Source organism: Mucor mucedo (assembly GCF_025094135.1).
Source record: "Mucor mucedo strain NRRL 3635 chromosome Unknown EV154scaffold_67, whole genome shotgun sequence".
Classification (NCBI taxonomy): domain Eukaryota; kingdom Fungi; phylum Mucoromycota; class Mucoromycetes; order Mucorales; family Mucoraceae; genus Mucor; species Mucor mucedo.
The window spans coordinates 32,077-59,216 of record NW_026252351.1 but is presented as its reverse complement, the minus strand read 5'-3'; the positions used below and the strand labels follow the sequence as shown (position 1 = coordinate 59,216).

The window sequence follows — 27,140 nt, the reverse complement described above, 5'->3', positions numbered from 1 at the left end:
CAACAACAACAACAACAACAAAAAAAGGGCGATGAAACTGTTTATGCGGACGATAATAAGGGAGAAAATAAGAAATGTATGACACCGTTTATTTATCTTTTTTTTCCCCCTTATTATTTTTCTCAACCCAAAAAAAAAAAAAAAATGTTACGAATTATCACTGTACCTAACAAGCTTGTGAAAAAAGTAAAGAAAATACGTTTTTATAAGTGTTCCACTCTTACAAGGATTATATTTAGGTTTTAACACGTTCTTTTGCGTCTGTCTCGGTAAGTGCGTGAATAAAAGAAGAAACGCGTGAATGTGCTAACAATGAATAAAGACGCAAACTGTAACCTTGGTTCCTGGTGATGGTGTGGGACAAGAACTAGCGGAATCAGTCAAGGCAGTCTTTAAAGCTGCTGAGGTACCCATCGAATGGGAGCAATTTGACTTGTCAGGCCATGTCTCTGTCAATGACGACTTGATGAAGGAAACTTTGGCTTCCCTTCGTCGTAATAAAGTAGGATTAAAAGGCATTCTTTTTACTCCTGTATCAAGACTTGGTCATGCTTCTTTTAATGTTTCCATGAGAAAGGTACGACCGTAAAGGTTTTAGCATGATGTATACTGTTATTGACATGTGAAGAGTATAGGATTTAGATATCTATGCCTCTACTTCATTGATTAAAAGCTTAGCAGGCGTAAACGGAAGATTCAATGATATCGATCTAGCCATTATCCGTGAAAACACGGAGGGTGAGTATTCTGGTTTGGAACATAGTTCTTATCCGGGTGTTGTAGAATCTCTTAAACTGGTAACGAGATACAAAACTGAGCGCATTGCTAGATTTGCATTTGATTTTGCTTTGAAAAATAACCGCAAGAAGGTAACTTGTGTTCATAAAGCCAACATCATGTAAGTCTGAAGATGTCAGTCATATCAATCATACTCAAATATCTTGTATCATTTAGGAAATTGGGCGACGGTCTATTTTTGCGAACGGTACGCGAGATTTTCGAAACGGAATATGCCATGTCCGGTATCACTTTGAATGATATGATTGTCGATAATGCCTCTATGCAACTTGTTTCTCGTCCTCAGCAATTCGATGTATTGGTTTTGCCTAATCTTTACGGTAATATTCTTTCCAATGTTGGTGCTGGTTTGGTGGGTGGGCCTGGTATTATTGCAGGTTCTAGTGTCGGAAGAGAATACGCTGTATTTGAGCCTGTAAGTAGTGATGTTATACAATATTAATAATTTACTTATACGTCTTGTAAGGGATGTCGTCACGTAGGTGAAGATATTGGAGGAACTAACGCAGCCAATCCAACTGCTATGATTCTCAGCGCCGCCATGATGTTGAAACATCTAAACCTAAACAAACATGCCAACCGTATCTCCAATGCGGTTTACCGTACCATTGAGGGAGGTCAATTTAAAACTCGTGATATGGGAGGTCAAAACAGTACTACCGAATTTACAAAGGGTCTTATTTCATCCTTGTAATTTTTTTTTTATTTTTTATTTTTTGGGTTCATCGGTTCTTGGTTCAACCACACGTTTCTCAAGGACTTTATCGATTAAACCGAAATTCATGGCTTCTTCAGCAGTCATAAAATAATCTCTTTCCACCATTTTTTCTAAAATAATGTTAATACGCCTAACCATGATATTTATAACATTTGTTACATGACTTACCAATGGTTTCAATTTCGCGGATACCAGTATGTCTTTGGTAGATTTTATTCAAACGCTCTCTAACACGGAGAATTTCACGTGCATGAATAGCAATATCAGAAGCCTGACCTGCAGCTCCTCCTGAGGGCTGATGGATCATGATTGATGCATTAGGTAATGCGTATCTTTTACCTGGTTCGCCTATGATTATTCCGTCAGTTTATTACAATTCTACCCCCCCCCCCCAATTATATAATTAATTACCTGCAGTGAGTAAAAGAGATCCCATGGAGCATGCTTGCCCATTACATAATGTAGAAACAGGTGATTGAATGTACTACATAAATGTCAGCATCCCATTTTTGCATTTGTGCTGTTAATAATTTTACCTGCATCTGTAAAATAAGAGTTTAGTAAATAGCCTCGTTCTAAGCGTATCTTAAACTTACTGTATCGTAAATAGCCATACCGGCAGTGACGCTTCCACCGGGAGAGTTGATATACAAACTAATTGGTTTTTCTGTGCTTTCCGATTCCAAAAACAAGAGCTGGGCCACAATGACCGAAGCAACACTATCGTTAACCTATCAGGAATTGTTAGGTTGACGAAACGGATGAGTAGATGAATGTACTTACAGGTCCATTTAAACAAATAATACGTTCTTTTAACAAGCGAGAAAAGATGTCGTAAGACCTTTCACCTCTGCCCTACGTAATAATAAGCGAATGCGTGGTGAGTAAACTTTCGGTAGCACGCGACAAATATTATTTACAGTATTCTCGACAACCATAGGAATCAAGGACTGTGCGTGAGGTGAATCAGACCAGGAACCAATGATGCTGTTACTGGTCTGTGAGAAAAAGGACTACGTATAAAAAAAAAAAGAAACATGAGCTTATTGTGAAATCTCGTGTCAAGTCATGTACTTGCTCTAGTATTCGTACGAAGTAAGATAGGAGAGGCTCTTCTAACAATGTTTGAAATCATGGTCTATTTAGCGGGATTATGTGATGTTTTCTTTTAGTAAAAAAAGGGGAAATATAGACAAAGCCAGTTTCTATTGTTGGAAACAACCAACTATGACTGCCATTAGTGGGATTTATTTTTTTCTTTTGTCTGATTTTTGATTTGACGCATATTTTTTTTGTCTCTCACACTCATAATGACGGAACCTACAAAAGACCAATTGACTGGCTTACTCGTAACAAAATTAACGGGTGCAAAAGTGAGCTACTTTCTACATTGCGTTTAATAGAAGTGACTCATGCTCCCTTTTCTGTTTAGATTAACACAGCTGAATGGAATAGAACTGTTCAAAAAGCCAAGTACACCTTAACCTACGACAAATGTACGAGTACGAGTGAACATGAAGTAGACACTGCAATAAATGGGTTTGTAACAACTCGACAAAGACCGAGCGACAAAAAAAAAAAAACTAATTGACTTGCGTAGGTTGGTTGAAAAGTTTAGTATTAAAGGGCGTCGAGACGTATCAAAAGCCTTGCTCGAACATAAGTCGGCATATCTTGATAAATCACGACCGTTAGGATCACCAAACACAAATGTAATTTTTATATAGCAGAATATAAGCGAGAGGCTTTCGGATTAACTCCTTTTTTTTTTTTTTTTTTTTTTTTTTTTTTCATCAGCAATCAATTTTAAAATACGATTTGCTTCAACTGCTATTATCATTATCTTCATCCAGAAATCAAACCTACGATCATATACCCATATTAAACGAAAGTATGCCTACTGAAAACAACTTGACATGGGAGGAAGTTGTGAAAGATGACCCTTTAGAAGGGGATCATTGGAAAAAATGGCCTGAGGATACATCTGACGATGATTCTAGTGACAACGATGGACGTGACTCTGATGAGGAATCTACAACGGCTAGACAGGTATATACTCTGATTATGAGATGAACCATTTGACTGATAGGAAATAGCTTCGAAATAACGAGACACAGGACACGCAGACTGTGAACGATCCTGAAGTTAGCTCAAGTGCTTATTATAATCAAATGGATATTGACGAAAGAGGGGATCCTGAATCTTTAGGATTTTTAATTACACAGCAGTATTGGAGAGATGATTATAGTTTAGAAAGAGAAGATGAGTCAGATGCAGCTTTGCTACAAAACCCCTGCCAAATGAGTGATGCTCTTGGTAATCTATTGTATACCCGAGCAGAAAGAAGCCGATTGAAAACGATTCCAGAATCAGGTGTAATAAGAGAAGTTATATCTCTGCTAAGAGGATGTCGCGGTGTTTTATTTAAATATGAAGATGGACAGTTTCAGGTACATTAATGACACTTCAATATAAAATTTCTCCCCCACCATTTATTTACGCACATACAAAGCTTGATGAAAATTACGTCCTTCAACATCTCAGCCGAAATGCATTAGGATCCATATTAAACGAATTTTGCGTATTCGGAAACATTCTATCAGAACTCAGACAAATTGTTACCCGTGTAGCAAATGATGCGAAATATGGGCAGACGAGTCAAGCATTTGCCGCATCCATATACAATTCGCTCATGGATTTCGACGGATTACTTTCAGAGTTGGAAGCTGGCAGTGGTTTTATAACTCGTAACTCAACTGCAAGCATCTCCATATTAAAACTTCGTACAACGCTTGATTCGCATTTGCAATGTTTTAAAGAACTCCACGAAATTACAATGAATACACCGTATTCCGATGCAAATCCCAGACTAATATCGACCTATTTGATATCCGCTTTTTACGATCACACTCTTATTGCTCAATCTTCAGGACAACGTGTTGTATATGATACTTTATTGTATGTTTTGGAACAACTGCTAGTGCCGTACGGCCGCATTATAGACGACTGGATATTTTATGGTTCTTTAGAGGGAGATGTTGCCAACGAATTCTACGTTGTCTCCAGTGAAATCATATCAATAGAAGATCCTAATTTTTGGACGGATGGATTTTCTATTGCACCTGTTGTCTGTGAATATGTTTGTTATCCCTGTCCGTTGTTTAGTCACACCAACATGGCACGTATTTTCTTTACAGGAAAGGCTGTAAATTTATTGAATGAAATTGAAAAAAAATTGGTATGCCCTTTTAAGACGAACAGCATAAGGTCTTCGTTGACTAATATATTTTTATAGAGGCATGTTCAGTTGATGATGCATCAGCCTGTTTCATTCTCTGTTACAATGAGTGATTTCTTGGCTGTAAAACCGCCCTTCATAACCTATAATAAGGCGTCTCGTCAAGCAAGTTCTGATGATATCGGGTCCCTTACGATGGCTTTATTTCCAATGAAAAAATGTCAATCTCGACCCAATGAACCGATTGTATTTGTGGATGATTTTGATTCTTTATTTGACCAGGACTTTATACAGTTTATAGACAAATACACACAAGAACCTTACATCAATACAGCGGATACGCTCAACAAGGTGCTTCACAATAATTGCCGGCTATCCGAACAGCTTAAATCATTGGCATCCATATATCTCATGCTGGAAAATGATTTGATGCATTCGTTCTGTGAGGTGCTCTTTAAGCAGATAGATGATAACGAGCTCTGGTTTGATAAGCAGATTTTGAACAGTACATTCTCTGAAGCATGCGAAATTAGTGGCTATGATGAAACAGTTTACATACAAGTAGAACAAACAGATGATGTTAGTCCGCCAAACACAATAACCTCCTTTTTGGAATTAATCTCGTTTAAAGTAGAGGTATTACCTGTCTTGCAAAAAGAAACTCGACTTTTTATTGATTTTTTTTTTTCTTTTTCTGTAGATCCCATGGCCCTTGAATAATTTTATTCAAAGAGAACACCTGGAAAACTACTCTAAAATTTCAAGCTTACTGTTACGGCTTAAACGTGCTAAATACATTATGGAAAAGAAGACTTTGTTTGGAGGCCGGACCGACTATCAAAATAATGATCAAAATGCTATGCAATTTTATTCAGTCCGTATGAAAATACTCTGGTTCATTAATTCATTTTGGCGCTATATAATGACGACAGTTAGTAGTAGAACTTTTTAAAGTGGTTTCAACTAGATACTTAATCTTTTTTTTTTTTTTAAAAAAAAAAAAAAAAATAGATTCTCCATGCAGAGACAATCGAATTTAGAAAAAAGCTGTCGGTATCCAAAGATGCTGATGAAATCACAAAACTCCACACGTTGTATATTAATACGATTGTGGATCGGTGTTTGTTAAATGATAAGGTAAGATGCTCATCTAATTCATCGATGTTAAACTAAACTTCCTCTGGTTCAGATGAGTGCTATCAGGAAAGCTGTCATTGGCATATTTGATATGACTGAGCAAATGGCGGTTTTATTTAAAAAATATATGCGACTGTCGAGTGATGATGCTTGCAATGATTCCGAAGGATTTAAAACACAAATGGGTGATATTGAGAAGAATTTCAAACGATCAAATGAATTTATTTCCGTGAGCTTGAAGATATTTGCAAAGAAGGCTAATTTACCTTGGTGTAAGTTTCATATGTTTAACTGTCTGATAAATTAACTGATCTTTTTTTTTTTTTCTATCTTTGATATAGTCGAATCACTGGCCTTTTCATTGGCTAGTTAAAAAATAAAATAAACAGTCGAAGTTCATGGGTTCTTCTCTCATTGTTTTTATATGTAGTTTTTATTGACTTTGAAGGTGTGTTTGAAAAGGGCAGGGCCAGCCCATAATCGAAGGGTATAATAGTAAGCCCCGCCCTGAGCTAATGTGTACTTGTCCTTAACAGGTTGGGAACGTCCGATAATTGACTTTTTCCCCCCTCCCTGTAAGCTATTGCCTATTATTAAGGCAACACTGCCTCTGCCTGTAGCTAAAATTCCGTTTAAAAATTAAGCCTTATGTTGAAATCATTCGTGGGCACTATTCTGTCTATACGTTACTTTCAAATCCTTGGATTAAACCGTTCTTGGACCTTGAAATGCTGTCCCTCCCCCTGATAAATCTTCCTAGACTAATCTTGATACAGATTTATATGAAAGTAAGAGCAGAAAAAAGAAGAGGGGAAACCTCTTACTGATATCGTTGAAAAAATTTTTAGGTGTGACTTATAATTTGGTTTCTATTGATTTCCAATTTTGTACAAGAACAATCCTCATCTAAATAAATCAACTACTGTAGCGTTGTAACACGTGCTTGAAGACCTGAATTACTTCACAACTGTCTAAATTTGTTACCCGAGCCAAAAATGATGCGACCGACTGTTGAAATCTATTTAGGATATAGCAAGTACAAGCAACAACCGCCGTATCGGCAATGTCATTAAGGAAATGAATTATTTAAAAGTACAATTATTTTGATATTACACAAAATTTAATGTGGCTGTCAGCAACTAGACGTATTAGTTATCAGTCAACCTCCTTGTCTAAAATGATGTTTATTCTATAGATAGAAAAAAAGTTTGTTTTTTATTTATTTTTAAATTAATAATATATATGATATGTATGTACATGTGATTAGGCAAGCTCTACTTGTTTGATGTCTTTATCTTTTTCCGTAGCATTAGAACTTTCGGAAGAGCTGGATAAATTTTTTTCGGTATTGTTTTGCTTATCGTGATATTCAAAACTCTTTTCGATAGCCAAAGTAGCTGCGCCATCTGCAAATATGGCATCAATCTCTTCAAGTGTTTTACCTTTTGTTTCAACAAACCACTTCCAAACAACAAAAAATGCGACTACATTCCATGCGGCATAGAAAATATAGGTGGCCCAGCCAATTGATTCAAGTAAAGGTGGTGTGAACAAACCGACTGCAAAGTTACACAACTGAAGTTTGTAGATGAGTATAATTGTTGCGTTACAAAAATAAAAAATAAAAAATTAAACCTACCCAGTTGGAAGAAACAGCAAGAGACATTCCTTTTGCTCTTGTACGGAAGGGAAAAATTTCCGCAGGGTCTGTATATAATAAAAGATTAGAGAGATTCAAACCCATCAAGTTGTAAATACTTACATAACCAATCGACGCAAGCCCAAGTCATACCGAATGTACCGACATAAATCATTGTGAAGGCAATAACAAGAACAGTAGATGTGTATCCAAGATCGACTTTGTTAAATACAGCCATAAGAACAAGCCATATAGTCATGAAGAAACTACCATACATAAACAAGGGACGTCTTCCAACTCGATCAACGAGGAAAGAGGCAATGATTGCGCCTCCAAAATAAACAAGTGCGGTGTATCCTGCAAAAAGAATCGTCTCGTTTCCTGGTCCAAGAATAGCTTCGTACATTTTGGGGGCATAGTACTAAACAATAGTTAGTATCAAGATCATTAATTAACATTTGTATGATTTGAAAACTTACAGTGACAATGTTAATACCAGCTAATTGACCTAAGGCTTGCACAGCAATACCGATTAAAGATCTCTTGCGATAGATAGTAAACATTTCCTTCCAAGTGGGCTGTCCGAGTTTTGCTTCAATGTCTAATGCATTCTTGATTTCTTCATATTCTTTGCTAACGTCGGGATGATCCTCGTCTAAGCCATGCATATCTGCAAGTGTCTTGAGTGCAAGTTTGTCCTTATTTTTGGACACCAAGTAACGAGGGGACTCGGGAAGTGCTAATGTTCCGATAGCCAAGATGAGAGCAAACACAACTTGTAATAAGAGAGGTCCACGGAATGACCAGTCTGATTCAACAAAAGAAAATCCATAGTCAATGAAAGCTGATATGCAAAAAAAAAAAAAAAAAGAAGTTAAAATCATTGATTTTAAGTTTATGCTATATTATTATCTTTTACCGGAAGCAGTGTAGCCCAACATGTTCACACTCATGCCTAAAACAGTAACTCTTCCTCGCTGTTTTATAAAGAAGGAAAATTTGATTAGCCAGGTTACAAACTGATAAAATTTATGTGTGAGGGGTCACTTTACGTTATGCGCACGACTCAACTCAGCGGTGTATACAGGTAAAACTGTACTTAAGAAACCAATTCCAAAACCAGCAATGACACGACCCATCATGATTTGTACAAATGTGGATGAAGCAGTTTGAAGAACACCTCCGACAATAAAAATCAAAGTGCCCACCATGATTGTCCAGCGGCGACCGATAGTATCCATAAACCAACTCGTAGGATAGGTTGTGACCCAAGCACCCAATTCAAAAATTGCGACGACAAGACCTTGCATAGTGGCATTGGGATGTCCAAATAACTCGAGCCAGCGGTTATTGACTAAAATTCCAGACATAACACCCTGATCATCTAAAATAAAGAATGAGCTACACTGCTATTCATCGCTTGTGATAAGATTGACTTACAACCGAACAAGAACTGCCCCAGCGATGCAAATATTGCTACTGAATAAAGTAGTGCACTTCCTTTTAATAACTTTCCCATTTATTTTATTTTGGTTGGATTATATATATAAAGAAAAAGTGGTTGACGTTTTTTGATGGAAACAAATTTGAAAAATAATATCCTTGTTATATACTTTTTTTTTTTTGTGATTCGACACTCTATAATGACGTTATTGGTCACATTTGTTTTAGGAGCTAAACGAATTGCAGAAAATATTTTCTTTCCAGTTGTATACCACTTTCCCACAGAGATGAGGCGGTAACACATCATCAACATGTTTATACCGTACAAAGATATAGCCCTTTTTTTTTTTTTTTTTTTTTTTTTTGTGAGACTCTTATATTGCTTCATACCATTGTTGGCATAACACTACTTTGCTTTATACAATATGTTTGTAATATAGTTGATATCTTAAAAATAGAAGAGGTATATTCCATGTATATGTTCACATTTAAGGTTTATTTCCCCAGATTAATGACAAGGCAAGTCTATTGTATTAAGCGGGTAAAGAAAGTTTCCTTCCCCGGACTAAAGATGAAATGTCATTAGAGGTCGTACAAAATTAAAATATGCCTATACCTTCGCTGGCTAAAGGGAGTGTAACCTTATAATAATTATTCCGTGGTTAAATTTAAGCCGTATTTCATCTTGTTTGGGTTACTGATGCCACCAGTCAAGTTCCCACGAATTTCACTATTTTTCACTATGAATACATTGACTTGAAACTGTATTAATGCATTAAACCTTTTTGATATACGCAGTATTTGGGATCATCAAGTTCCTTCTAGTTGAACTATTAGATCAATACTACCATTATAACTACCCCTATAACATGACCAAAAACAAACCTTAAATTAGTAACGGGATTAGGGTTGTATTTAGAAATGATAGATATGAGACCTTGCGCACATGAATTCGTCTTATGTAGTCCCTAATCAATTTCCCGATTCGCCTACAAGTGGAATATACGAGACTTCCCCACATCTATGTGCTACCATGAATTTTTTCTAGTATATCTCCCGAGAAAGAAAAATCCAATGCAATTCCGCGTCACACGGACTTAGGCCCTTCTCTCCCTGATATATCATCTCGTTCTTTGTCAGCAACGGAAAGAACGTATAATAAAAAATGAAATAAAAATGAATTTTTTTTTATTATTATTGTTTATCAAAAATATGCAATTTTTCAAAGTTATTAAATGGGGATATTTGAAATCAAACATTCGTCTTGGGGTTAGCAATGCTAACGGGGACACCATTTACATGATTAGAGCCACTACCGGTAGGATTTTTATCAGTCTTTGGATTGATGTTGGCAGGACCATTTGTATTTTGAGCGTAATTTGTACTGTAACCAGGGTTCTGAGGATCGGGATGACCACTTTGTACATAGGTCGTATTTTGAGGAACTGAATTTGTGTTGTAAGTACGATCATGATTGATATTTGAATTGTAAGCATGAGGATCAGGTACTTGAGTTGAATGGGCATTTCTATTGTATCTGTCTTGGCGCTCCTTATCATCCTTCTCTTCACGTTCTTGCTGTTCGGCTTGCTTGGCTAATTCTTCACCTTGAGGCTCAGATGTTAGAATCTTACACGTCATATAAATAAAATAGGCAAAGATGCCACCGATTAAAGGACCAAACCAGAAAATCCAATGGTTTGCCCATTTGCCGGACACAATAGATGCAGCGAAAGAACGCGCGGGATTAATGGATGTACCATCGATTGGTGTACCCACAATATGACACATAAAAACGGAAAGGCCGACCACGAACGGAGCAAATTCTGCTAACGGGGTCTTGTCAACAATAATAAATAGTACAGTCAAGCATAGCGTACACGTCAGTAATGCCTCTGCGAAGAAACCTTGAGCATAATTGAACCCAGGGTTTAACAAATTAACACCTTGTAATTCATGCGCGGTGACGAAGTTTGCAAAGTAAGCACCAATGATGGCGCCTCCCATCTCAGCAAAAAAATATAATATACCGCGGAGCCAATTGATATTACCAGAGAGCACTAAACTTAATAAAACTGCAGGGTTCAAAACACCTCCGGATATAGGACCACACAAAAATAGTCCTACTGTGATGCCTGCACCAAAACTAAAACCGACACTCTGGATTTGACTTACGGTAGGTCCTCTGGAAGCAGGTAAACCTGTAGGTGCCTCAAGAGCGGCCTGAACACCAGACAAAGCCAAGAAAATAAAAACCCCCATACCAAAGAATTCACCAAGTGCAGCTTTAGCATCAGCAACGAAGTTAGGAGGAGATCCTCTATTCGCGCCATGAATATCGGCTATAGATCTCATTGTGTTTTTTTTAAAGTTCTAATGGTTTATTTGTTGTTGTGGGTTTACGTGGGTTATATATAGAGCTTATAAATGGACGAGGAAAATTAAGAATAAATTATCTGCCTCGTCCAATATTCTTAGATATGCCCAAACAGATGTATGATATATACCCTATGTCTCAGATTAATTCAGATGCTAATAATTCCCAGGGATCTGTTATCAGAAAAATAATTCCAGAATCTCCCACAATGCTAAGAAAGGTCTGGCTGGGCTGGCTTCAGAAATAAGAAAATCTGGGAATAAAAAAAAAAAAAAAAAAAGAATGCCCGCCCAATCGGACATTTTGAGTTATGCTAAAAAAAAAAAAAAAAAATAGAGGGCGCTACTTCCTTCTGAAACGTATTTAAACTTTTTGTTTCTTTTTTCTTCTTTCTTTCGTTTTATCATCAAAATATCAATTATGTGTACCTCTACTAAAGAAATGACCGTTGCCAGCTGGCAAAATGTTGGCGCTATCGACTTAATGAATAAGGCTGTTCCTGTTGTAAAGCCTGGAGAGGTTTTAGTAAGAGTTGCTGCCTCTGGTATTTGTGGTAAGTGGAATATTTTCGTAACTTTTTTTTTTTTTTTTATGTGTTAATTTTTTTTTCAGGTACTGACTTACATATTAGTCGTGGTGAGACTCCTCATGCTTCCAAGAAAGTTGTTATTGGTCACGAATTCTCGGGTTATGTTGAGCAAATCCACCCTGACACGAAAGCACTTGTTAAGGTTGGTGACTTGGTAGCGATTGATCCCAATATGCCATGCAATCAATGTACCTTTTGTCGTAACCAGAAATATCACTTGTGTCCCAACTTGTTCTGTATTGGCGTTACTGTAGATGGTGGTATGTCTCAGTACGTGTCTGTCCCTGCTCGTGCTGTTATTGCTGTTCCCTCTAACGTGACACCTGAAGTTGCCTCTTTGGCTGAACCTCTCTCTTGTGTAGTCCATGCTGTTGATCAAGGTAAGATTAAGACTGGAGATTCAGTGCTTGTCATTGGCGCTGGTCCTATCGGTTTAATGGCAATTGCCCTTGCATCTACCAGTGGCGGAAGAGTCACCGTCATCGAACCAAGTGAGATGAGACGTCAAAAGGCACTTGACGTATTTGGTGCTTCTGAAGTATACGCCCCAGGTACACTTGCCCCTGTAGATGGTACTCTTGGTGAAGGATATGATGTAGTGTTTGAGTGTGTCGGTCGTCCTAACACTGCTGAAGATGCTGTCAACTTTGCAAAGGCTGGTGGTACTGTCGTTTGGGTTGGTGTTGCCAAGGTCGAGGACCGTGTTTCTATCTCTCCTTTTGATATCTATAGAAAGGAATTAACAATCACCTCTACATACACAAACCCTTATGGTATTGAACGTGCTGTTAAAGTATTGGCAGCAAACAAGGTTGATTGGAGTGCCTTAGTCAGTCACTCTTTCAAATTAAGCGAGTTTGATGATGCATGGAAGGTGTTTTTGACCGGTGCTGGATTAAAGGTTGTTATTAAGCCATAGGCTGTCCTCTTCAAAGGCATTTGTATAGTAATAAAGTATATCAATAAAGTATATCAACAACAACAATAAAAAGGATTCTTCTTTCAAGAAGATTAACGGGAGCATAGGACATATAATCTTATTATTTTGGATCCCGTTTACAGAATCTATCATCACTTTTGGTCCATAGATTCGAAAACTTCCAAGAGAGGAAATTAAGGATTCTAAATGTGGGGTTTATAATATTTTATATTTGTGTCACTTCAATTAAATCTCCTACATCAATGCATTGATGTGCTTATACGACATCATTGGTATGAAAGCATAATACATAAGAGACCTGTATTTCTATCTTTCAAAACAAATGCTTTTCTCAATTTGGTTTGTATTTTCTTATTTTAACGACAATACAATTGAATATTTTTGCCTTTACGTGTGATGATTCCTTTGTTGATTAAATACCCACTTCAAAACTCTTAATGATTTCAATAGCTATTTTGTAATCCCCCCTCTACTCTTTATTCTCTCTTTCTCTCTTATGACTCTTTAACTTGTACCTACTATGCCAAAACTCAAGCTTAGAAAGTCATGTCGAGCACCACCACCAAAATTCGAAGGTGTTCTAGCTGGAAAAAAATAGCAGTAACGTTGAATTGTCATCTTCTGAAGAAACTAAACTGATTAAACCCACAGTCGTTTTATGAAAGAATGATAATGCACATCACTCGTATCTACCAGCCGACATATCAGAAAGCATTAAAAGAAAAAACCTCACTTAAAAAGTAGATAGTAATTTTTTTTTTTTTTTTTGAATTAATAAAAAAAAAAATAGACTTTTCTTAGGGACAGCCAATTTTTCCTTAGGGACAGCCAAAGTGCACATAGTCACACCGTAAGATCTGTGATTTGGCTGTCCTTTAGGCCTGGAAACAAAAATATATAATCAACGACAATGTGATAATTACGAATAAATATATATTAAATGAGTTATACTTGTTTGACAATTTTATCATCACTCTTTCGCGTTTAAGCTCGTTTGATCTTAATCTTACGCAGCTATTAAATTAAAGGCCAAATGGGAAGCTGAAATTAAGCTATAACACACGCATACTGGTTGTAATAAGATGTATCTAGTTTAAGACCGTAAGTTATATTGATCTCTTGGTGTCTATTAAAATATCATAAACCCAACATTATGACTACGCACACCCAGACTGTCCCTAAGAAAATTTGGCTGTCTCTAAGAAACCCGAAAAAAGTATTCCTTCATTCAAAGGATCAATAAGAAATTAGATTGTGTAAAAAGTGTCGCCTACTATAAGGTATATTCCCATTTTTCTCTTTTAGTTAGAATAAAATATTACAGTGCTTAAATGCACAAGCTAATAATATATCCCAGAGAGGCAATCAAATGTTTCAAATGTGGGGGTAGTAACACTGTCAACTAATTTATTATTTGTGTCACAAAATTTATTTTCTCAATTCCTACAAATTACACAGACACTACAACGCCCAATTTAGCCGCTTTATTCAATGTGTTGTAAATAGGGCTTTGGGAAATGGAATAAAATAATAAAAAGAAAAAAACAGCGAGTCAAAACTAAGATCTATTCCAAAAAAAAAAAAAAAAAAAAATGAAGGAGAATCCGCCATGCCTGCGGCTACGATTATTAATCTTATTACTTGTTTACGAATTTAATGAATTTTATGTAATGCTATTATTTATGGGAAAGTTTATTCTGTTAATTGGAAGTGGATTCTAGAATCTCTTCCTGGTTCTAGTGGCAATCACTACACAAAATGTAGAGAAACCTTTTTGAAGATAGCAAAATTAATCTAGCTAAAACATCTCATTTTATCTACCCTTTTTTTTTTATGTTGAAAATATTCATCTGTTATCTTTTTTTTTTCTTTATGAAAGAGACTAGATTTTTATCGCTTAAAGTCAACAATTCGAAACGTAAATATTTTCATCTATAATCTTAAAATCATGCATCTTTAAATCTCATTTTGCGTGACTGTTGTTTATGTCAACACTTACTTTTTCTTCAATTTTTTTTGATTTTAATTTTTTTTCTTTTCCAAAGCACGTTCACTTTATACCAGCATGTCAAAATCGAATATTCGAAAGTTATTTGGAACGCCACCACCGAAGATAGAAGAGATCCTAGCAGAAAAGGAGTCTCAGGCTAAGAATGCAGTCGGTGCCAGTAATACATCAGTGCGCAGTAATGTTGAATCTTCAACATCGTCAGTCGGATCAAATAAACCCACAGCCACCTCTTCGAGTAAAGGTAATGTACGTCGATCGTCTTTGACCAATCCAGCTCCCACCGCAATGAAGCGTAAGGAAGAACACACAACCCCAGAAAAACCACCAGTGACAAAGAAAGTCAAGTTTCAGAACGTGGTTCAAACTGTAAAAAAGGTGCCCAACCCGCGCAGCAGTGCCCAACCCGCTGTCTCGACAACACCTGCTATAGCAACACCTATTATACCAACAGCGCCTTTTACAGCAGCAGCGCCTTCTAAAGCAGCAGCACCTTCTAAAGCAGCAGCACCTTCTAAAGCAGCAGCACCTTCTAAAACAGCAGCACCTTCTAAAACAGCAGCACCTTCTAAAACAGCAGCACCTGTTACAGCAGTAGCACCTGTTCACTCAACACCAGTCAACGTACAGCCAGTGAAATCACAAACTGTTGGTGCAAACCCAGCGGTGAAGCGTAAGGAAGACTCGAGTCCTGAATCAGAACAGACCACCACTAAAAAATTAAAGCCTTCCTCTCTGAGGGTAAGATCTAGTTTGTCACCCAAAAATCCTCGTGTTGTTATGCTGGCAAAAAAACAAGTTGCTCCCGTGTCACTTGACTTGGCTGTAGATTACATAACCAGTTTGGGTCAGATGCCCAAACAAACTCAACGCCCTACTGATCTACATGCACCTCTCCCACAACCTCACTCTATTACTTCTCAACCTAATGTTGCTAAGCAAATCGGAACCCAACCGCCTTTGGGTCTTGTACCATTCGAAGTTTTACCATTAGGTATGTCTATCAACCCATCAGTTAAAATAAAACAAAGATACTAACGATTTTTTTTTCATAGTCGCTTCGCAGCAAATTCCTATTAAATATAACCCACCTCAGGATGATACCTCTCTCCGAGATTCCCCTGTAATGATTCCTACTGTTCCAAAGGTCCCTTTAGTTGATCCTAGATTGAAACTTCAAACACCTTCTGCTAAAAAAGGTTCTTTGCCTACACCTAACCAATCTCCACCACCAAGCATGAATGACTCACTTGCTTTGGAACATCAGCGACATGTGCCACCCGCCACGAAGCTTGATAAGTCTCCTTCATCCTCTGGTCCCTCTTCGCCACATGGATTGCATCAAAGTAGCTCGGTTTCCTCTTTGACAAGCCAATCAGGTCCAAGACCTTCAGTGTCTCGTGCCCTGGAGCAACAGCGACATGTACCACCCACCATGAAGCTTGATAAGTCTCCTGTATCCTCTGGTCCCTCTTCGCCACGTGGATTGCATCAAGACAACTTGGCTTCACCAACAGCAGCTCGCGCAGCTTTGGAGCAACAGCGACATGTATCACCCACCATGAAGCTTGATAAGTCTCCTTCATCCTCTGGTCCCTCTTCGCCACACGGATTGCATCAAGGTAGCTCGGTTTCCTCTTCGACAAGTCAATCAGGTTCAAGACCTTCAGTGTCTCGTGCCCTGGAGCAACAGCGACATGTACCACCCACCATGAAGCTTGATAAGTCTCCCTCATCCTCTGGTCCCTCTTCGCCACGTGGATTGCATCAAGACAACTTGGCTTCACCAACAGCAGCTCGCGCAGCTTTAGAGCAACAGCGACATGTGCCACCCGCCATGAAGCTCGATAAGTCTCCTTCATCCTCTGGTCCCTCTTCACCACATGGATTGCATCAAGGTAGCTCGGTTTCCTCTTCGACAAGTCAATCAGGTCCAAGACCTTCAGTGTCTCGTGCCCTGGAGCAACAGCAACATGTACCACCCACCATGAAGCTTGATAAGTCTCCCTCATCCTCTGGTCCCTCTTCGCCACGTGGATTGCATCAAGACAACTTGGCTTCACCTACAGCAGCTCGCGCAGCTTTGGAGCAACAGCGACATGTATCACCCACCATGAAGCTTGATAAGTCTCCTTCATCCTCTGGTCCCTCTTCGCCACGTGGATTGCATCAAGACAACTTGGCTTTACCAACAACAGCTCACGCAGCTTTAGAGCAACAGCAACAGGTATCACCCGCCTTAAAGCTCGATAAGACTCTCTCATCAACACAACCAATCGGTACCTCCTCACCTTTTGGATTGGATCAAAGCAAGTGTGTTTCCTCATCAACAACTTCACAACCTTCTGTGACAGTCAAGTTGGAGCAAAAGCAACAAATGCCAACCGCTTTGGAGCTTGATAAGACTCCTTCCTCATCTGGTTCCTCTAGAAATCTCGTCAATGATCAAGGTAAATTGGCTACGTCCAGCACTCAATCAGTCAACCCTCACCTAGGTCATGACATGATTTATTCAAATCCTATTCAATTTGACTATGATATGATCTTTGGACACAACAATCCACCTCTTAATATCACAAATCCATATGTAGCAGAATCTCTTCATGAGGAAACAATGGCAAGAAGGTCCTTGGGTGAATTACCTGTACCATCGCTTGACGCTTTACCACCCATGGATGAAGTATTGGATACCTTGGCCTCGTTGAATAAAGATTCAGTTGCTTCGGAGGAAGGCAAGCCATCAACATCACCATCGGTAGCCTCACCAGCACAACCGCAAGGGAAGAGCAAAGTGGGTAGAAAGAAGGCAGCACGACAAAAGAAGGCTGAATTAAAGAAAAAGAGAGCTATGGAGTTGGCTGCTCGTAGACATAACGACCTGCCCAAAAAGTCTGATGAGCTCGACTTTGATGCCTTGTTGAGACAACATGAAGCTGCTTCCACCTCAGTGGTGCAACCCTCAGCCCACCAGCAACAGCACCAAAGAAAACCAGCACAACCAGCACAACAAAAGCATCAACAGTCCGGTTTTGGTAAATTCTAATAAAAAAAAAAAAAATTGTTTTTGTGTCGTGTGTTTCTAAAATGTGTTTTATAATGTAGCTCCTCAAAGCAATCCCGTCAAGGCACCAAAGGCATTCAACCGCCCACAACAAAAAGGAATTGGTAAGTTTTTTTTTTTTTTTTTTTTTTTTTTCTTGTCATTAGTTTTTCTTTAATTAACCCTTTTTTTTTTTTTTTGTACATGTAGAGCCTCAACGGCCTTTCCAGCAAAAGAAATTTGTGCCGACTGTTGTATGCAAGTACTATATGCAAGGAACATGCCGACAAGGCTCTAACTGTACCTTCAAGCACGATGGCAAGCCTCCCCCAGCCCCAACTGCGCGTATCGTCTGCCAGTTCTACAAGACGGGGTCGTGCACCCAGGGGGAGGACTGCAAGTTCTCACACGATTTGAAGTTGGAGCCTTGTCGGTTTTTCCATATGCAAAGGGACTGTACGCAGGGCGAGTACTGTCCCTACTCGCATGAGCCCTTGAACAAGGACCGGTTGGAACGTCTTCGACTTCTGACCGGTCATTGCCGATTCTACTTGTTCAAGGGCTTCTGCAATACTGGCGACGAGTGCCTTTTCTTGCACTCTGATGCCACGGAAGAAGAAAGAAAGAAGGTGGAAGCTACCATTACCGCTTGTAGGTACTTCCACCTTACCAAGAACTGTAGACAAGGGGACAATTGCTTCTACTTGCACAGCGAGGCAACTCCTGAGCAAGTTAGAAGCTTGTCCAAGTAAACCTTGTCTACAGTTCTTCCCATTCCATTCCTTTTACTTTCCTTTCTTTATGACTCTTTCTTCTTCCGCCCCTTCCATTCCTTTTCTCGCCTTCCTTTCCTTTCCTTTTTTCGCCTCCCTTTCCTTTCCTTTAAACCCCTTCCCTTCCTTTTTGTAAATAAATAAAAAAAAAAAAAAATTTGTACATAATAATTTTCAAGTGTTCTCTCTCTCTAAAATAAATTACAATAGCATTTATATCATTTTAAAACATCATGGCAATTTAGACAACTTTGTTGAAGATATCATAGATATAATAATAAAGTTAATTGTCACATCACATTAAGGATGGATAATAAATATAAAAGTTAATCATGAATCACACATTACCCCGCTTGTTCTCATCCTACCGTTGAAGTCTGTACACACAGAACAAGCCTATGGCGCATAAATGTTTATTCTGCAAAAAGCAATACAATCGAATAGGCCTGGACTATAGAATATTAATAGATTCTGAGCACAAATATTACTCTTGTCATTTGATGTTATAACTGTTGATCCCTCTGACTAATATTTATATACTCAGTATGGAAGGGCTAAATTTAAAGATGTTGATTATTTATTATCACCAGGTTATTACATCATGATCCAATAAGGCGCTCAATATTCCCTCTAGAACTAACCCAGTTCTTTATAAAGATATCCCTAATTTTTTTTCATAGACCCATCAAGACATTTTTTAATTAATTTATTTTTTTCGTTCATAATAAAGTGGTATCCAAATTCTAACAGTATCACTTTTGGTTTATTTTAAATTTTGTTCTCCATGCAAAACAAACTTGTATCAAGAGTCTCTCGTAAAAATAGATTAATCAGATGTGAACATTGACCAAAATACGTCATGCATTTTATGTAGCCAAACAAGCATGGATTTAATAAAACATTGACCAACATATCAAGCAATTCTATATAGCCAACCAAGCATGGATTAAATAACATTGACCAAAACAAATCAAACATTTTATGTAGCCAACCAAGCATGGATTTAATCTATCATTCTTATGTCGATTTATACAACTTGTATCAAGAGTCTTTTTTAAGAATAGATTGATCGGACGTGAACATTGACCAAAATACATCATGCATTTTATGTAGCCAACACAGCATGGATTTAATCGAACATTGACCAAAACAAATCAAACATTTTTACGTCGATTAAGACAACTTGTATCAATAGTCTCTCTTAAAAATAGAGCAATCGGACGTGAACATTGACCAAAACAAATCAAACATTTTATGTAGCCAAACAAGCATGGATTTAATAAAACATTGGCCAAAATACGTCATGCATTTCATGTAGCCAAACAAGCATGGATTTAATAAGAATTTTATGTAGCCAAAACAGCATAAATTTAATCAAAGTCCTGTTCCTTTCACTTGTAAACCCATACCCCCACACACACCGCTAATAGCACACGTATAACCCCCCTCTCCCCAACTACACTCTAAACAACACACATTGACACAGGTAAATAAATCAAAAAGAAAATAGGAATTTTTTGTTGCAACAAGTTTTTTTTATAACAAAGGAAGAAACAAACAAAAAAATTTACTCGCGGTTACCACGACCTAATAAAAAGAAACGTTAGTATGGATGAACAACTTTAACAATAATAAAGGGAAAACGTACCCAAACCACCACGGAATTCAGGCTTGAAGTCACCTTCAGCACCTTCCTTGCGACGGTAGTCACCACGATCGGCACGAGGACCACGGTTCTCACGACCTTCACCACCGACTAATAGGAATACAGTTAGAAAAAAGAGATCACTTCATAATGTATATACACATATAAAAAAAAAAAAAAACTTACAGGCACGACGAGGAGCAGCGGGACGGGCAGACTTCTTCATGGTAGCAGGAACGATTTCTTGAGGCAAGTGGAGGAACTCACGGAGGTAATCAATACCCTCATCAGTGAGAGTATAGTAATACCATTGCCAAGAGAATTGGGTCTTGACGAAACCTCTGGAGGTCAAGGATTGCATGGCCTTGATGACTTCGAGGTTAGGAACATCGACTTCGCTATGCTTGGGGAGGTTGTAGTCCTTGGGGGCGACAAGGGCACCATCTAATTTTGGGAATCTTTTTAGTCAATTTTCAACATGGACACCAACTATATATAATTATTTTTACCCTTGAAAAGAGCCGAGTAGATGGCCTTTCTGTTCTCCTTGGAAATAAGCATGTTGGGTTCTTTAAATGATAAAAAAAAAATGGCGATTAGTCTTCCCTTCTAATTTGCAAAATATATTCCCAATTTCCAATTGCATCCATCATTCAATTAACACGTAATTTTTTTTTTTATCCATCTCGTATTCCCTTCCCCCTCCTTTCAATTTTTTTGGTTTTTTTTTTCTCTCTGCTGATATCCATCTATTGTTCGTGTATATGTCTATGCGATAAGTTTACTGATATGTTGATGGATGGATGTATATTTAATCTTTTTTTTTTGAAATCTTCTGGGATGATGGATGGGGTCCTTCATTGAGGGAGGATGAGAATGTGTGCGGTCGATGATGGGATGGATGGATTGAAAAAAATAAATAGATTTTGCAAGGTATTTCCGTTCAGACTTACCGATGCGGGGAAAGAAGGAATTATAGACTTTGGCGCTCGTTTTGACTTCAAAAGCCCTTTACTCTTTTGCCCTGTCCACTATCCCCCTACACGTTTCAATGACCGCTCCCTTATAAGGAAATCTTTTAAAAATGTGAAAAATCCATTTTTTTTTTTCTGGTCTTTTTTTTTTATGCAAAAGGAACCTCCCCCTTCATAAGCTGACTTGTACATTGTGGAATACGTCTTAAGTTTACAAATGTCTGTGCGTTTTTATTTTCATTCATTCTTGTCAAGTTGATCCTGTGAGTGACCGGGATTTCAGGGTGGGAAATGAAAAACCTCAAGGTGCCCTCGTTTTTTTTTTTTTAAAAAATAAAATAAAATAAAATTACGTTCTCTTTACAAACAATGGCTATTAGCAAATTACGACGAAAAATCATTCAAGATTTCTTAAAAGAAAGACAGCAGTCAGAGTCTCACTGGGAGTGTTGCAATACTGATTTCTCCTCACTCAGCGATATAGGACGTCATGTCCACCGAGATCATGTCACTGACCTGGACAATGCCGAAACCCTTCAACTAGAGACGCTGCGAGCTATGGAACTGTACCGACACAACCTATCCAAACTTAGGCAAAGACGAGGCGAAAAAGTAAATACATCTACATCTAAACACACACACACACACACACACACATATATTGACAGACATCTAGGGCTCTTCGGATCCAATTTCTGTGGATTGTCAATGTCCAATAGATACGCACAAGGTGATTTTATTTTATCGCTATACAGATATCCTTGATCCAGTGCAATTTTCCATAGACCATCAATTGTATTGTAAAAATATGACGGGTAAAGTCCGTATTGCATCCGAAGGTATTAATGCGACTCTAGCCGGTACAAATGAAGAGATTGATCTCTACCTGGACTGGTTAACCACGACACAGCCCTTCAGGGACCTCACCTTACCTCCGTCTTCATTATCCGACCCTACCACAGCACGTTATCAATTTTTTAAGCCTTCAGCGGGGTGTAAGCATGTCTTTGGCGAACTCTCCATCAAATTTGCGGATGAAATCTGTCCGTTAGGACAAACCTCGGTAGTCCTGCAAAAACTCTCGTTACCAAACCATCGAGAAGGTAAATTAGCACCACCAGATTTTCATGCCATGTTGACACAAGAGAAAAACGACTTTTTGTTATTGGACACACGGAATTATTATGAGAGCAAGATTGGAAAATTTCGAGGTGCAGTGACACCGGCCATTCGAAAATTCAGTCAATTTCCAGATTATATTCAACGTAATGAAGATACGATTCGTGAAAAGAAAAAGGTGTTGACGTATTGTACGGGAGGAATCCGATGTGAAAAGGCTACGGCTTTTATGCGTCAGGCTTTACCGGATACCGAGATTTTCATGTTGGATGGTGGGATACATAATTATATGGAATGGTGTAAAACGGCCAATGTAGAAAATCCTGTGTGGGAAGGCAAAAATTATGTGTTTGATGCTAGACAATCATTGGGCTTGGAAAAGACGGAGGTCATTAGTCAATGTCAAGTCTGTGCTGCTCCTTGGGATCAATATACAAAATGTAGTACACCCGCTTGTCATCTCTTGATCTTGATGTGTGATCATTGTATTATTCCCAACCCCGTATGCTGTATCACCTGTGATCAAGATCAAGTTTGTCAATGTGAACAACAACGTCGTAAAGAAGAACTCCAATTAATTTCTTAAAGAAAAAAATATACCAATTTTTTTATTTTTTTATATAATAGTTTAGAGAGAGAGAGAGAGAAAAATACATTTGTGTAAAAAAAGGTTAAAGGGTGTGTGTTTGTGAGGGGGATAAATTGTTCTAAGGATACATGAATGGGGTAAAAAAAAGACTTGAATGAAATACAGAGAATATATAAAGAAAAAGAAAAATAAAAAAAAGATTTTACCATTCAGCAGTTGTTTGTTTAGGAGTTGCATTTGCTTCACACCATAACTCATCTTCTTCACTTTCGGGATCATCCATCCATTTGGTATGTTGCTTGGTATCCAATGTGCCCAGATTCTTGGGACGAGGTGGAGCAATGGGTGCTTCTCTTTCGATAGGCATGATACGAGGTAATTGGTTATCTTGATGGACAGAGGTAGTATACATGGACATGTTGGGTGCTTCATCACGCGCCATTGTCTTGGATCTTGCACGGCGAGGAGGAGGTATTTCGGCAGATACAGGCATAGGAACAGGAGGCAAAGGTTCTGATGGAGGTGGTGTAGGAGGTGGCATAGGCCAGCTAGCTGTCTTCAATTCCTTGGAACTACGACTACTATTTCTCACATTAGAACGTTGTCCATGCTCCATCTCTTCTGTGCCAGACGCCATGGAACTTGTGGTACTAAGGTACGAAACAGGTCTTGTGGATTGGGATTGGACTGACGAATAAGAAAAGTGCTTAATTTCTGCAATCTTTTCTTCTTCTTCATCGGAATCGAAACTAATAGCAGAGGAAATGGTATCAGCAGGACTTTGAGGTGTACTATTGGAAGCGTTCAAGACATGGTGGTAATGTTGTTGAGGAGCGAGTTCTTCTTCATCGGTACTGTAACTCATCATGAGCACCTCTGATTCTTCCTCTTCATCCTCCGACGATGAGAACATGTAGTCACGCACTTGGTTGATCTGGAGACGGGATTCATTTTGGTGATAGTAGGTGTTGGTGACTGCAGCCGCGGGTACGACAGAGCTAGTAGTAGTTGGGGAGGACATGGAAGCCGCTGCAGAAATGACTTCACGACTGTTGTTACGGCTACTCATGAATTCCATCAAGAGAGTATCCTTTTCCAAAATGGTTTGATTCAACTTCATCATTTCTGCATCCATGGCCATTTTTTGGTTCTTGAGCCTGTTTTCCATTTCAATGACGGTGGTCTCTTGAATTTGCTTAGCTTTTACTAAATCACGTTCCTTGGCTTCTAAGTCTCCATCCCTCGTGATGAGTGCCTTTTCCTTCTCCTGTAGAGCCTCGGTTAAGGTATTTACTTGCTGACGAAGCGAATCCACCAACTCCTGATGAACCGCGGTATCCTCCACTACCACTTCAGGTGTAAGCCCCAAACCTTGACGCAGATCCTTCATTTGAGCTTCATGTTCCTCCTGCTTCTTTAACAATAAACGTTTGATATCCGTCTGAATCTTTTCCTTGTAAAGATCAAACTCGTTTTGAATTTCGGTGGAGACAAGCATCATCAATCGCATCTGACTTTGACTCATTTCTAATTCCGCACGTAAAGCGGCAATCGAACCCTCCATCATGAGCTTTTGCTTGTTCAGGGCCGAGACTTCTTGTCGCAACTTGTCCATTTCCGCCTGGGTTTCCCCTACATAGACAGATTCATTGGTGATGCGAGTCAGATCGTCCAAATGCACTTCGTACTCGCCCAATAGTTTATCTTGCTTCACAATCAATTCCGCTAATTGTCTCACACGCAGACTTTCACGTTCCTTGTCCTCGGCTACCGCTGCTGCTCCCTGACGTGCAAGCTCCCCGTTATGCTCTAATTGGCGCTTGTAAAATTCGATATCTTCATTCGCCTTATTTAATTTAGCATTACTCTGTGCAAATTGCGTCTTGAGTGTCTCACATTGAAACCATAAAGAAGCCGCTTCATTGGCCTTGGTTTCCTCGGCTTTACTTTCCTTGGCAGCTGCTTCGCGTGCTAATTCTCCTGTCTGTTCTAATTGTCGTTTAAAGAATTGGATGTCTTCATTTGCCTTGTTTAGTTTAGCATTACTTTGAGCAAACTGAGTCTTGAGCGTCTCACATTGGAACCACAAGGAAGCAGCTTCGTCCAAATTATCAGGTTTAGTAGGAGTGACAACAGGTGACATGACGGCAGAGGCTTCAATCACTGTAGCTGCTTCACGGGCTAATTCGCCTGTTTGTTCCAACTGACGTTTGTAAAACTCGATATCTTCATTGGCCTTGTTTAATTTGGCATTATTCTGAGCAAACTGTGTCTTGAGCGTCTCGCACTGGAACCAAAGAGAAGCAGCTTCATCCACATCTTTAGTAGGAGGAGTGACCACAGCAGCAGCAGCAATAGCAGCAGGAGCAACAGCTTCGGCTGTGACGGTTTGACGCGCCAACTCTCCAGTTTGTTCTAATTGTCTTTTAAAAAACTGAATATCTTCATTGGCCTTGTTTAACTTGGCATTACTTTGAGCAAACTGAGTCTTGAGGGTCTCACATTGAAACCAAAGAGAAGCGGCTTCATCCAAATGATCAGGTTTGGTAGGAGCAATTACAGGAGACATGGCGGGAGAGGTTTCGACCACTTCGGTAGCTTTACGTGCCAACTCTCCAGTTTGTTCTAACTGACGTTTGTAGAATTCGATATCTTCATTCGCCTTGTTTAATTTGGCATTATTCTGAGCAAACTGTGTCTTGAGCGTCTCGCACTGGAACCAAAGAGAAGCAGCTTCATCCACATCTTTAGTAGGAGGAGTGACCACGGCAGCAGCAGGAGCAGCAGGAGCAACAGTTTCGACTGCAACAGTTTGACGTGCCAACTCTCCAGTTTGTTCCAACTGACGTTTAAAGAACTGAATATCCTCATTGGCCTTGTTTAATTTAGCATTATTTTGAGCAAATTGTGTCTTGAGGGTCTCACATTGGAACCAAAGAGAGGCAGCTTCATCGATATTATCAGGTACAACCACCTTTTCGGTAACCACTTCTTCCTCCTCTTTCTTTTGCTGAAGGTGGGTAGCTTGACGAGCCAACTCGCCGGTTTGTTCCAACTGACGCTTATAGAAATCAATGTCTTGGTTGGCTTTTGTGAGACGCGCATTACTTTGAGCGTTTTGCGTTTTCAAGGTCTCACATTGGAACCAAAGAGAGGCGGCTTCATCGATACTTGTGACAGTTTTTGCAGGAGTGTTGATAACTGCTGATGATGGTGTTGGTGCTGGTGATGATACTGCGGTGGTGGGTGCAGTGATGGGTGTAGTAGTGGGTGCAGTGATGGGTGTAGTAGTGGGTGCAGCAGCGGGTGCAGTAGTGGGTGCAGTAGCTGATGTAATAGTAGATGTAGTGGTGGAAGATTTGCGTCGTGGTTCAATCGAGGGTGAAGTGGGACGACTAGAAAAGGAAGTGAGTGATGATCTTGCAGAAGATAGACGATGAAGATTGGTATTTGAATCGTTCAAGTCGAGACTTGAGACGGAAGCTTTGGAGAGATAACCTAAAGGATTACTACTGTCGTCGTCTGTCTTTGAGGATGCAGCGGATAAAGTACGAGTACGACCTGCTGTATTAAAGACGGGAGATTTGGGTGATACGGGGGAAGTAAGTGAGCGACCTGTGTAATTGGGGTTAGGACGTGGGGACATATCATTTAAGGCGAAACGTAGACGAGGGCTAACTGTACCTCCTGTATCTTGTTTTACAAATTTATTTGACCAGACAGAAGAAACACCCATATTTTTTAATCGTGCTAATTCTTTATCCACGACTTTGGTGGGTTTACTGCTATTATTATTGAATAACGAAGAACGCTGTTTTAACCATGATGCATTCGTGCCATCGTTCTCGGGTAGTGTTGTTGTCATAGTTTATATATATATACAACAGAAAATAAAAATAAAAAGAATATATATAAAAAAGAAGAAGAAGAGAGAGAGGAAGGGGGGCGGGTCATGATAATTTTTTTCTTTGTTAATATAGGCGGAGAAAAAAAAGTTTTTTTTTTATCTTGGACAACAAAAAGGGAAAGCATCCACATGCAATTTTCCAGGAACAGTGGAAAAATCAAGTATTTAGGCTAAAGAAGCTTTCCTATTCTTTTTTTTCTGTTGGT

General features: G+C 38.9%; 10 protein-coding genes across 10 annotated transcripts; 5 read left to right on the top strand and 5 right to left on the bottom strand.

The window, feature by feature from the left end:
• Window positions 1-129: 129 nt before the first annotated feature.
• EV154DRAFT_513952 (isocitrate dehydrogenase, NAD-dependent) lies at window positions 130-1,572 on the top strand. The gene is made up of 6 exons (XM_051602084.1): window positions 130-186; window positions 240-269; window positions 323-577; window positions 636-898; window positions 955-1,213; window positions 1,265-1,572. The coding sequence occupies exons 1-6, from the start codon at window positions 145-147 to the stop codon at window positions 1,490-1,492; spliced, it is 1,077 nt and encodes a 358-aa protein (XP_051456053.1). The 5' UTR covers window positions 130-144; the 3' UTR covers window positions 1,493-1,572.
• Window positions 1,414-2,741, bottom strand: EV154DRAFT_513950 (Clp protease). Its single transcript, XM_051602083.1, has 7 exons — window positions 2,595-2,741; window positions 2,437-2,529; window positions 2,300-2,371; window positions 2,113-2,247; window positions 1,928-2,000; window positions 1,685-1,864; window positions 1,414-1,626 (listed from the first exon to the last, which is right to left on the bottom strand). Exons 1-7 carry the CDS (start codon window positions 2,649-2,651, stop codon window positions 1,508-1,510), a joined length of 729 nt encoding a protein of 242 aa, XP_051456052.1. The 5' UTR covers window positions 2,652-2,741; the 3' UTR covers window positions 1,414-1,507.
• On the top strand, window positions 2,742-6,304 carry EV154DRAFT_603870 (Spc98 family-domain-containing protein). Its single transcript, XM_051607373.1, has 11 exons — window positions 2,742-2,889; window positions 2,949-3,055; window positions 3,117-3,228; window positions 3,314-3,565; window positions 3,613-3,966; window positions 4,029-4,754; window positions 4,812-5,390; window positions 5,455-5,685; window positions 5,766-5,891; window positions 5,944-6,163; window positions 6,233-6,304. Exons 1-11 carry the CDS (start codon window positions 2,827-2,829, stop codon window positions 6,262-6,264), a joined length of 2,802 nt encoding a protein of 933 aa, XP_051456051.1. The 5' UTR covers window positions 2,742-2,826; the 3' UTR covers window positions 6,265-6,304.
• A 769-nt stretch (window positions 6,305-7,073) lies between these two features.
• EV154DRAFT_445889 (general substrate transporter) lies at window positions 7,074-9,097 on the bottom strand. Its single transcript, XM_051597096.1, has 7 exons — window positions 8,971-9,097; window positions 8,583-8,914; window positions 8,450-8,507; window positions 8,010-8,374; window positions 7,654-7,951; window positions 7,531-7,598; window positions 7,074-7,466 (listed from the first exon to the last, which is right to left on the bottom strand). Exons 1-7 carry the CDS (start codon window positions 9,047-9,049, stop codon window positions 7,155-7,157), a joined length of 1,512 nt encoding a protein of 503 aa, XP_051456050.1. The 5' UTR covers window positions 9,050-9,097; the 3' UTR covers window positions 7,074-7,154.
• Window positions 9,098-10,224: 1,127 nt separating this feature from the next.
• On the bottom strand, window positions 10,225-11,518 carry EV154DRAFT_466958 (aquaporin-like protein; the record flags this gene model as incomplete). The annotated part of the gene is made up of 1 exon (XM_051597751.1): window positions 10,225-11,518. Exon 1 carries the CDS (start codon window positions 11,326-11,328, stop codon window positions 10,225-10,227), a length of 1,104 nt encoding a protein of 367 aa, XP_051456049.1. The 5' UTR covers window positions 11,329-11,518.
• Window positions 11,519-11,730: 212 nt separating this feature from the next.
• EV154DRAFT_513942 (chaperonin 10-like protein) lies at window positions 11,731-12,956 on the top strand. The gene is made up of 2 exons (XM_051602082.1): window positions 11,731-11,903; window positions 11,963-12,956. The coding sequence occupies exons 1-2, from the start codon at window positions 11,771-11,773 to the stop codon at window positions 12,856-12,858; spliced, it is 1,029 nt and encodes a 342-aa protein (XP_051456048.1). The 5' UTR covers window positions 11,731-11,770; the 3' UTR covers window positions 12,859-12,956.
• Window positions 12,957-16,952: 3,996 nt separating this feature from the next.
• EV154DRAFT_513935 (uncharacterized protein) lies at window positions 16,953-18,860 on the top strand. Its single transcript, XM_051602081.1, has 3 exons — window positions 16,953-17,919; window positions 17,990-18,052; window positions 18,138-18,860. Exons 1-3 carry the CDS (start codon window positions 17,001-17,003, stop codon window positions 18,677-18,679), a joined length of 1,524 nt encoding a protein of 507 aa, XP_051456047.1. The 5' UTR covers window positions 16,953-17,000; the 3' UTR covers window positions 18,680-18,860.
• A 1,332-nt stretch (window positions 18,861-20,192) lies between these two features.
• EV154DRAFT_466952 (Plectin/S10 domain-containing protein) lies at window positions 20,193-21,300 on the bottom strand. Its single transcript, XM_051597750.1, has 4 exons — window positions 20,855-21,300; window positions 20,532-20,789; window positions 20,349-20,456; window positions 20,193-20,287 (listed from the first exon to the last, which is right to left on the bottom strand). The coding sequence occupies exons 1-4, from the start codon at window positions 20,904-20,906 to the stop codon at window positions 20,268-20,270; spliced, it is 438 nt and encodes a 145-aa protein (XP_051456046.1). The 5' UTR covers window positions 20,907-21,300; the 3' UTR covers window positions 20,193-20,267.
• A 349-nt stretch (window positions 21,301-21,649) lies between these two features.
• Window positions 21,650-23,127, top strand: EV154DRAFT_273002 (Rhodanese-like domain-containing protein). Its single transcript, XM_051594711.1, has 2 exons — window positions 21,650-21,931; window positions 21,996-23,127. Exons 1-2 carry the CDS (start codon window positions 21,689-21,691, stop codon window positions 23,022-23,024), a joined length of 1,272 nt encoding a protein of 423 aa, XP_051456045.1. The 5' UTR covers window positions 21,650-21,688; the 3' UTR covers window positions 23,025-23,127.
• Window positions 23,128-23,229: 102 nt separating this feature from the next.
• EV154DRAFT_466947 (uncharacterized protein) lies at window positions 23,230-26,962 on the bottom strand (the record flags this gene model as incomplete). The annotated part of the gene is made up of 3 exons (XM_051597749.1): window positions 26,691-26,962; window positions 25,615-26,642; window positions 23,230-25,011 (listed from the first exon to the last, which is right to left on the bottom strand). Exons 1-3 carry the CDS (start codon window positions 26,890-26,892, stop codon window positions 23,230-23,232), a joined length of 3,012 nt encoding a protein of 1,003 aa, XP_051456044.1. The 5' UTR covers window positions 26,893-26,962.
• Window positions 26,963-27,140: the final 178 nt, after the last annotated feature.